The sequence below is a fragment of the Momordica charantia genome (genome assembly GCF_013281855.1).
Source record: "Momordica charantia cultivar OHB3-1 chromosome 10 unlocalized genomic scaffold, Mcharantia_2.0 BLBB01000010.1, whole genome shotgun sequence".
NCBI classification, from domain to species: domain Eukaryota; kingdom Viridiplantae; phylum Streptophyta; class Magnoliopsida; order Cucurbitales; family Cucurbitaceae; genus Momordica; species Momordica charantia.
The window spans coordinates 7,268,133-7,279,534 of record NW_028275158.1 but is presented as its reverse complement, the minus strand read 5'-3'; the positions used below and the strand labels follow the sequence as shown (position 1 = coordinate 7,279,534).

General features: G+C 33.0%; 1 protein-coding gene across 1 annotated transcript; it reads left to right on the top strand.

Annotated features, from left to right (window-relative positions):
• The first annotated feature begins 247 nt into the window (after positions 1-247).
• NCED3 (nine-cis-epoxycarotenoid dioxygenase 3) lies at positions 248-2,488 on the top strand. The gene has a single exon (XM_022287180.2). The coding sequence runs from the start codon at positions 368-370 to the stop codon at positions 2,135-2,137; it is 1,770 nt and encodes a 589-aa protein (XP_022142872.2). The 5' UTR covers positions 248-367; the 3' UTR covers positions 2,138-2,488.
• The last annotated feature ends 8,914 nt before the right edge of the window (positions 2,489-11,402 follow it).

Sequence of the window (11,402 nt, the reverse complement as noted above, 5' to 3'; positions counted from 1 at the left end):
AAAAAGAAAAAGAAAAAAATTGAACATAAAACATAATAATTCACGAGCAAATAGAATTTTGGAGTTTTAGAGAGAGAGAATAAGAAAGGGCATAATGTCCCACCTTTTTTGGAGTGACGTTAGGTATTTCAATTTTAACAGTCTCACTTTGTTTTCTGATCCTACACGTGGTTTTCCCCAACAATTTTTCACTTTGACCATTTTGCCCTTACCCTTTATATATATATAATTCCCCTGTCTTCTCCCTTCTCCCTCATACTCTCACTTTCCTCTGCAAATTCCCATCTCTCTCTCTCTCTCTCTACACTTTCAAATTCTCCACTCTCTCTCTAAAATTCTCCGTTTTTCTTCCTTCAATTCATCGATCATGGCTTCTGCTCCTTCTTCTCCATGGCTCAAATCTGGGTTCTCCCCTTCAATGCCGGAACTCCTCTCTGTAAATTCAAATTACGTCAAGAACAGGGTTTCCTGTTCTCTCCACACCCCCTCCATTGTTCAAATTCCCAAGCATTCTCAGACATTTCGCCCCCCGCCACTCAAAACCCCAGTAGAGAAACCCGTTTCTCCGTCCACGTCGGCGCCGGAGGACTGGAATTTCTTGCAGCGGGCGGCGTCCATGGCGATCGACGCTGTGGAGAATGCTCTGCTTTCGGCCGAGCGGAAGCGTCCCCTGCCCAAGACGGCCGACCCAGAAGTTCAAATTGCTGGCAATTTTGCTCCGGTGCCGGAGCAGCCCGTCCGGAAGGCTTTGCCGGTGACCGGGAGGATCCCGGAGTGCATTCGGGGGGTTTATGTTCGGAACGGCGCCAACCCGCTCCACGAACCGGCCGCCGGCCACCACTTGTTCGACGGCGATGGGATGGTCCACGCTGTGGAATTCTCCGACGGCGGCGGCGTCAGCTACGCCTGCCGGTTCACTGAGACGCAGCGGCTGGTTCAGGAGCGGGCTCATGGGCGGCCGGTTTTCCCCAAGGCCATCGGAGAACTCCACGGCCACTCCGGTATAGCGCGGCTGCTGCTCTTCTACGCCCGGGGGCTCTTTGGGCTCGTCGATCATAGCCACGGCATCGGTGTTGCCAACGCCGGGCTTGTTTACTTCAACGGCCGGCTGCTCGCCATGTCGGAGGACGATTTGCCTTACCAAATCAGGGTGACTCCGGCCGGGGATTTGAAAACGATCGGCCGGTTCGATTTTGACGGCCAGCTGAAATCCACAATGATTGCCCACCCAAAACTCGACCCTGTTTCCGGCGAGATGTTCGCTCTAAGCTACGACGTAATCCAAAAGCCCTATTTGAAATACTTCAAATTCTCGCCGGAGGGGGAGAAATCGCCGGACGTCGAGATTCCCCTGCCTCAGCCGACGATGATGCACGACTTCGCAATCACAGAGAAATTCGTCGTAATTCCCGACCAGCAGGTGGTCTTCAAGCTGCCGGAGATGATCCGCGGAGGATCTCCGGTGATCTACGACAAAAACAAAATCTCCCGATTCGGAATTTTGCCGAAAAATGCCACCGGCGCCGGCGACATTAAATGGATTGAAGCTCCCGATTGCTTCTGCTTCCACCTCTGGAATGCCTGGGAAGAACCGGAAACCAACGAAGTCGTCGTGATCGGGTCCTGCATGACGCCGCCGGACTCCATTTTCAACGAATGTGAGGAGAATCTGAAATCCGTCTTGTCGGAAATCCGCCTGAACCTCACCACCGGAAAATCGACGCGTCGGCCGATCATCCCGGAAACAGAGCAAGTGAATTTAGAAGCCGGAATGGTGAACCGAAATCGACTGGGGAGAAAAACCCAGTTCGCGTATCTTGCTCTGGCGGAGCCATGGCCGAAGGTTTCTGGATTCGCGAAGGTGGATCTGTCCACCGGAGAAATCAGAAAGTACATCTACGGCGAACAGAGGTACGGCGGCGAACCTCTGTTTCTTCCGAGAGAAGGGGCGGAGGCGGAAGACGACGGCCACATCTTGGCCTTCGTTCACGACGAGAAGGAATGGAAATCGGAGCTCCAAATCGTGAACGCCATAACTTTGAAGCTCGAAGCTTCTGTAAAGCTTCCGTCTCGAGTTCCTTATGGCTTCCATGGCACTTTCATAGGCTCCAAAGGTTTGCAGAAGCAGACCTGGTAAAAAGAAGAGGTAAATAATAATAAAAGTTAAAAGAAAGGAGATTTTTACCTGTGGGATGGCAGGGTTTTTACGTCCCCGGAATCTCCTTTGCTCTCTGTTCTTTTGTTTTTACAGCTGGTAAAAGTTGGGGTATAAAGTATAATTAAGAACTTTGTTGGGGTGATTATGTAAGTAAAAAAAAGGTGAGGGGTTTTGAGAAACTAAGCTTGAAGCTTTATTAGGTTTAGTTATTAGGAATGGAAGCTCAGCTGGTTTCTGCTTATTCTTTCACTCATTTTGTGAATTATTGAATTTTTAAGAAAGTAAATATTGTATTTTTAATTAATATAAAGGATGTGAAATGTTTGTTCTCTTCTTCTTCTTCCTCTCTCTCTCTCTCATATGTTTTTATTTAGAAAATGCACATTTTAATTTTTAGTATATAGTTTGGATTTGATACTTCCCAACTTCTCATCCAATATTTTGGAAAGGGACAAATTGATGTCTGTTAGTGACCACTCGACTATTATAAAGACAAGCGAAGTTATACTGGATTAAATATATTTTGGCTCGTAAAAACAAAATATGAACATCTTATCGTTCAAAAGGTGCTTCGAGTATTTATTTATTTGTATGTTTTTATTACCAACGTAATTTTTGACCTATGAGAATTTAAAATTTTGAAGTATATATAAAAGCTAAATTGCTAAAAAATAGTAGAAAGACTGAATGATATTATAAAGTTCAGATACTTTGATTAAAAATAATTTTGTTTGTCTTTCTCAAAAAAAATAATAATAATAATAATTTTGTTTGTAGCAACGTCAATTTTTTTTTCTTTTTACATTCATCCATGCGAATTCAATTTTTCTTGTTAGTATTTGACTGGATAATTAGTGAGAAGGATTAAATTGAAAACTATAATAAAATATATAATTCAACCACCCCAAAAATTTTATACTTAGTCATATTGAGTATTCCTTCATTTATTTTCTTCTATTTTATTACAAAATTAGCATCTATTAATAAAGTTTCTTTTTAAGGGTAGATATATATAAGTATAATTGATATTTGGGAGATATAACAAATTTTATTTCAAATTATATATATAATAGATTATATAAAATATGATCTTTGGATCGAGTAAGAGAAATCTACTGCAAGATTCAAAGTGACAAAAATTATCATGTTTGTTAATGCGAAATTTAGATCTAAATTCCAGTGTAAAATATTCCAACAAATATTTATACATACCGGAGCACGCTCTGATGTTTGAGTTAGACAAAAAATTAAAATTTTGTTGATAGTAAAAAGAAAAAAAAATGGGATTAGTACATTGATGGACTATTTAAATATCCTAATTACATAAAAGGAGGGAATGTATAGAATTTACACATTTGTCATGTATCAACCTATATTTAAGAGGGTACCCATCATATAAATTACTTAAATAGCCTCTTTGTATTTACAAATTCATTTTAAATTCATTTTAATATACAAAATTGATTAATTGGAAGGTTATAATTTAGATCCCATAATTTTAGGTTAACGATACTTCCCAAAACAAATTAAAACACCAAAAAATTAAAAACAAAACCCTAAATTCCCCAAAATTGAAATCATAACCTCCCAAAATATCTCCAAATCCCGTCCAAAAATCTCCCAAATTCGAAATCTAAGAACTTTTTTCGCTTCATCCATCAAACGTTTAAAACTTCAGTTTTGGAGCACCCTTTCTACATTACTATAGGATATATGCGTTTATATCTTGTATACAACTATAAGATATATACACATATACAATATATACCTATATATACGAATATAATCGGGAATACTAAGAATATGAAACATTTAGAACTTCAATTTTCCATACACATAAACAAAATATATCCCCATATATACCAATCTTAACGGAAGACTAATAATTACATATGGTATGGAGGATCATTTCTACATAACTATAAGATATATGTATACACATATAAGATGTATTCACATATACAATATATACCTATATATACGAATATAATCAGGAATACTAACACTGTGAGACGTTTAGAACTTCCATTTTCTGTACACATACATAAAATATATCCTCATATATACCAATCTTAACGGAAGACTATTAATTACCCATGGTATACACAGAAGGGGACAGGAGACGAGGAACACGCTGCACGACGTCGGAAACGTCCAAAGACATCGACAGAAAGTTTATTCAGCGACGAGAATTGAAGGTTTGGACGTGTCTGGGGGGAGAAGAAATCAATACCTCGTTGATTTGGTGTACAATGAACGGCATTGGAAACCTGCAAAGATGTCGACGGGAATGAACGGCGACGGGAATGAACGGGAATGAACGGCGTTGGAAATGTGCAAAAGAAATAAATACCTTGTTCATAAAACCCCTGAAGATGGAAAATGAAGGTCTGGCAGCCGACGTCTTTGCACCTTGGAAATGAATACAGCGGTGAAGAAAATCAGCTTTGCACGGTGGCTGGAGAAAATCGAGGAAAGAGAATCGGCAGCATTTAATTCATTTAACAAAATTGGAAGTTGTTAATTAATGGGAAAAAAAATCTTTTTTGAAAGGGAGATTTGAGGAATTTTGAAATTTTGAATGGGGCCCACAAGAATTAAATGAATATAATTACAAATTAAGGATTCAAATCTTTAAAATTCAAAAATTATAATAAAATAAAAAACAATAAATAATGGTAGAAACGGTATTAAAATAAAATCCTAACGGTAAATATCTAAAAGTGTAAATTTTGAAACTTAAAGACATTCATGTAATTAAGATTTTAAAATAGCTCTCCCAAGATATTATCTCAAAAAAAAAAAAATTGTCGGTAAAACATGCCTCAAGTCCAAAATCTTTCCCTCTAATTTAATTATAGAGAAGTCTTCTCGAGATGGCCCAAATGAATTATGGATTGGGTTAAATTTGGTCCGGTTGGATGATTTGGCCTAGTCGACTTGACCCGAGTGATTTAACTTAGTCTCTTCTTTAGCCTCACTTAGTGAAGTTAGGACATTTCTTTCATAAACAATGTTCGTAATTAGTGACTTAATTAGTGGTTTAGGGCTCTTTTTTCCCTTTTCCAGATGTAATTACTTTTTCTTGGGATGTTTCATCGGGGAAAGCTTTTCTTACCAAATTTAGTTTTTTTTCCATAGGTTTTTTTTTCCTTTTTCCAAAAGATTATTTTCATGTAAAATCTCCATGTTTTAGTATTTTTCGTCATTCTTTTAGTTCATCATTATAGTTACTAATATAATACCACTCTAAAATAATATTGGGATGTATTCATATTATATATATACAAACTTCATTTTCAATTAGACATATCTATGACATTTTTTCTAAATCTTTGTCTTTGGTCTCTAAATTTCATACTTATTCTATTAAAATTCGAGGGATTGAAATAGAAATTTTTAACTAGAACCAAAATTGTGTTTTTAACTTAATTTCTCAACTCAATAATTTTAAGTAAATATTAATCATTAAAAAACACTTTTAATCAAACAAAAAAATATTTTTGAAATATTAATTAGGACCAGAACTACTATTTGGTCTAATAAGAGCTAACGCCCACTATTTTGCACTCGAGTACTATTTTGAACAATCAAACACTAGATTAAATCGTAAGTTACACATGTTAAAAAAAATACATTTACAACCGTGAAATATGACCACTTGTATTTTAAGTCTCAAATGACCAATAATCTCCAAACATATTTTGTTTTTTAAAGTTGTGTTCATATTGTTTTTTGGTTTTCTTTTTTTTTTTTTTTTTTTTTTGAATAAAGTGTTCATATTGTTCCATCATGTGGAAAACGACAAACAAAATAATAATAAAAAAGGGTGATGCAAGAACAACCTATGTTTAGTCAAAACAACTCAATTGTTCAATAATAACCACATACGAATACATTAATTTGATGTGTAAAATGATGTAAGAACATATCAAATCAGCCAAATAATTAGAATTAAATTCTGTTTAAAAAAAATAACAAAATTACCACGTGAACTAAATTTGAATATAAATCATCATTTTTTTAATAGTGGAAAAGCATTATGATTTATTTTGAAAAGAAAGAAAAAAAATAGTGGAATCTTCCAAGAGTCATCAATTTTCATCCATAATTTCAACTCAAATATAAAGGTGCAAGTGGTTGTGGCAAGTTTTCATCTGTCGTTCTCTTACAAATATCTTAGATGGATCGAATAAAAATGACAATTTGTCAATTCAAGCATAACTTAATAGATAATATTATCATTCAAGAGGTTTGAATGGTTCGGTCTGTCACCCGATAAATACTATTGAATGCAAAAATAATAATAATAATAATCCGACTAAATAAACTAAAATAATAATAATAATGCAACTTAACAAATTTTAGTTGGTTAAAATATTGATTGGAGATTTTAAGTTACCTCCAATTTATTTGTACCTTTATATATACTAATAGTCTGTATAATAAATCTCAAAGCTGATACAACTCCAATTATGAAAATAAGAAATAAAATATTCCATTTCATGTAATTTAAATGTATGAACTCATCTAAATATACTATTTTCTTTCTCACTCTCTGTTTTTGAAAAATAAGGTTGGTTTTGTTTTTCTTTTTTTTTTCTAACTTTTATTATGTGTTATATGCTAATTAAGATTATTAAAATTCCACCCAACTTTACTAAAACCACTAAACCAGCCATTATTTGATGATGTTAATGTTTTTTGTAATTTCAGAAGTTAAAGCTTACTATATCCAATTCCTTGCTTTGTTTTTTACCTTTCAAAAAAAAAAAAAAACCAATGAGTAAATTTTTGAAAACTTCTTTTAGTTTTTAAAATCTGGCTATGATTATAAAAAAAACATTTTTCAAGCTTAATTATTTATAAATGTGAAACAAAAGACAAAATGTTATTTGAAACAATGATTTAAGCCTATATAGGAAAACAATAAAACTTTTAATAAGCATGTATATCTATTTTCTACATTTTCTTTATTAAATATAAAAGTTACTGATTATTGTTTGATGATAACTCTCAACTAGTCAATAAAATACTAATTAATAACCTCCTTTTTAAAGTTGGAAGTTAAAATCTCGATCTTTTTATTTAAACTAAATATATATAAGTGAATCGGTCGCATAACCTCAATTATTATAGCTTTATAACTTCAATTATTATAGCTTCTTTATTATTTGAAAAAAAAAAAATCAAAGCCCTTAAAAATTTAAGACAATGCATAAGATATTTTGAACCACTGCTTGAGGGTGATTTGACTCCAAAAGTTGTCTAATCTTTATATTGGGCAGAATTGCATGCTTTTAAAGTCAACTTTGCTAAAGTTATTTCATTATTTTTCCATTGGAGTTTTAATTATGGGATTGGAAGAATATTCTTTCCATGCAAATTGTATAAGAAAATTTATTATATGAGCAAATCAAATTAATGTCTATTGTCTAGTAGAATTACATTAAAGTGAGAAACAATTAATATCATATGGAAAGACATTTAAGAATATCATAACAAACAAAAATTGTCACTAATTATTTTTATTTAATTTAAATTTATGTGAAATCTAATTAATCAACTAACCCTAAATTCCTTACATTACGGTCTCGAACAATAATATATTTTTTTATTAAAAAGATATACTTACCTATTGAGTGAATAGTCCTATTGTTTTTTAGTCGAGTTGCAGCTGGCTTAGACACTCCCAAATATATATATATATATATATCCATGTTGGTTTAAATGTATACTATATCGCAAAAATGAAACATTATTTGATCGAGATTGAAAAGATGTCTCCCCACATAGATCCCCAAGTTGGGTTGGTGGTTTGGAGGGTCCATAAGTTTAAACCCTAGGTTTTGGGTTCAATGGAGTATGAGGATAGCAAGATTTTTTCAACATGTCACATTGGAAGAAGTGTTGTTTTGGCCACTAAAACACTTGGAATTGTGAGAGGCATTGTGTTATGGAGAATTGGGGGAAATGGGGTTCTCACTGGATAGAATAAAATTTGGGATGGGAAGGTGGCCAACTATATAATGTTTGTGCAATCTTTTCCCTAGTTTTAGTTTTCTCACTAGTTGGCCTTGATGTTATGTTTTTTTTTCCCTTTTTTCTCGCTATTGAGCTATAGTGAGTCAACACCAATCAAATCTTTTTCGGGAGATCTCTCGAATACTCATTGAAAGGTAATTGATGCCTCATTCACTGAACTATGTTCAAACTAGACGAAATTATCATAAATTTTTGCACTTTAAAAAAATTGTCAAATACAACTTTTACATTAGTATAAACCATTGATGTTATAAAGGTCAAACCAAACATAATTCAATTAGTTAAGATATTACTCAATAACTTTCCACGTAAGCAGAAGATTCAACACAAAAATCATCCTCCCTACCATAGTGCAACAACTTTGTACTTTGTAGGAAAGGCAATTGATGATGTAAAGCACTCATCCTTAAGGTGCAAGAACATTGGTGCCGTACGAGGCTATGTCCCATAAAAAAAATACTCTCATTTGGCCTCAGCTTGAAGGGCTCTCGAAGCTCAAAAGTGCTTGTACACCCACAACACAACCTGTTTGTGAAAAGTCCTCAATGAACATTGAATTCAAGTACATGGGGATAGATATGCAATCTCACTGAGATCTTACTTTTCTTTTTATCTTTTTCTTTCTTGTTGGTGCAAAGGACAAGCACCACCAAAGGGTAAGGTATGGTGCTAAGGATTCAAGAATCATGGGACAAATACAATGAAGGCTTTTGAGGGGAAGTCTACATTATTATATTCTTGGCCACAATTATTTCAAGGATTTGGGGATTATAAAAATTGGTGATCCTTTTGGGCAATGGATAGGGAAATGGGGTTTTGAGTAAAGGGAATTTGCATTGAGCTTGGAGGCTAACTTTCACATAAAGCTTTCAAATCATATATGTTTGGTTACATTGTGATCTCTTAACACAAAACAAAAAGCTTGAAAAGGAATATTAAGTGAATAATGAGAATATAAGTTTTGTGTGTGTTTTGGAAGAGATTTGACCTTTGTGTTTGCTTCACAAGTACATGGAATTGGAATGATTGCTTTCCTTAAGGAATGGTGTAGTGGAAATCTCCCTCAAAAAAGTTTCATCATTTTTCAATTGTGTTATCAACCATCACTTGAAAAAAAAAAGTATTTCTTTTTTCAATTTGATTTTTTAAAAAGAAGTAAGGATAAGGAGTTCTTTGAATGCGAACACTTGTTTCTTTGAGATAATGGTGAGAGAAAATCCTATTCGTGTTACGTATCTAGATTAGTGAGAGAAAATATATAGGGAGAGATTAATAAAAGAAGTTATATGTGTCAAGAAAGATTAGCCGAAGGAATAACGTAGAATTAGAAGAGATATATGCAAAATAATATATTATGTACGTATGAGAGAGATGATTTGCTAGAGAAAAGTACACGTAGATTAGTAAGAGAAAAAGTATGTGGAGAAACCGTTACGAGAAAGTAAAAGTGAAAAGAGAGAATATTAATAAGAGAAAATTATGTTTTGTGTATAGCATCAATAATGTGAAAAAATATTTGTATAAAATAGAAAGTATTGAACTAATTAAGAAAGATAAGTTGTTGTAAACACTTGTTTAGAAAAAAAAATAGTGAGGGTTGAGGGTTTAAGAAAGTATATGTGCTTTTTTAATATCTAAGGTATATTAATAATGGTATAAATATGAGAAGTATAGTTCATATTTTTTGTTTCAATACATATAGTCATCTTTCACTAATTACTTTTAGCATTGTTAGGTAGGTGGCCACCATGGTTTGAACTCATTCCCTCTAAGTTCTTTATTATTTACAAAGGCCCTTATTGATCACTTGAGCCATCCTAATTCTAGATACGTACTATTTATAATTTGCTTGAAAATGTTTTTGGTTTGTATTATCTAGTTATCATCCTAATTAAAAATTATTTATGAAACGAAGGAAATAGAAATTTTATTAAAAGAGCCTTCTTTTTTTAATTTTCGTTCACCCATTGAAAAGTGGGATCCAACCCTAATGAAATATTGTTGGAATTGACTTTAAAATATATAAATATATAATTTTTATTTATTAAGTTAGGAGCATCTTATTGAAGAAAACTTAAATTAATAAGTTGCTGTAAAATTATTATGAACTCCTTAAAATTTATTTAAGATATCATAAATCATACAATTTCAACCTGTAGAAGTAGAGATTCGAACACATAACCATTTGGTCCGAAGCGATTATGCAGGACTCAAGAAGAATAAAATAGCGGTGTGGAAGAAAAAGAAAAAGAAGAAAGAAAGAAATGGTGAAGAAAAAGCATAGCTGAAAAGAAGCTTTTGAAAAATAGGGTTTTTATCATGTCCATGTAAAGGAGCCCTTCAATTACATCCATTTGCCCCAAAGATAACGGCAAACGTCCTATCATACGACATTAATTCTTTTTTCCTTTTTCTTTTTCTTCTTTCTTTTCTTTCTTTTTTTCTTCTTTTTTTCTTTTTTTCTTTTTTGAAATCATGTGACATGAATTGACCCTATTAAATTTGGCCATTCATTCAATGGTATCAATTCTATTAAATTTGGCTCTTCATTCAATAGTATCAATTCTCTTATTCATCAAAAAAGGAAAAGAAAAAAAAAGTTCAATTCTCTTTTTGTTGCATACGTGAGTATATAGCTATTATTTGCCTCTCTAATAATTAATCTATTGAACTAAATAGAGTCAGATGTTCGTATTCGTACTACTACTTGATAGGATAGTGTTCATTTTAACTGCTTGATTGAGATTTATTTTCATAAATGTTTACAAGATTAATTTGTGGTATTTATTATTATTTTGTTGTTTCTCTGCTTTAGTTGCATTGTTGTCTTTCTTGTTTGGTGTTCTGGCCAATGGCAAGTATCTTTGTTCCATTTATGTATTCATTCTAGATTGTGAGATCCATATTTTTTTTACAATATACCTAACTTTTTCAAAATATATATATATAGTACAAATTAAAGATATTAGTAACTCCTCATAAAAATCATAAGCTTAAGTTTTCACCATTTTTTTAGGAAGTTTAAAACTTATTTTGATAATTTCAAAATGGTTTCTAAATTTTTTCCTTATTCCATTTCTTTAGGTTCTAAAATTAAATGATTCACATACTGTAGAACAGTATACAACTATCCACCTTTTTATGATTGGAGGTTAAAATCCGAGTACTCTTAATTTATTGAACTAATAAATAAATAATT

Coding starts and splice junctions, on each gene's coding strand:
- NCED3 (XM_022287180.2), top strand. CDS start 368: ATGGCTTCTGCTCCTTCTTCTCCATGGCTCAAATCTGGGTTCTCCCCT.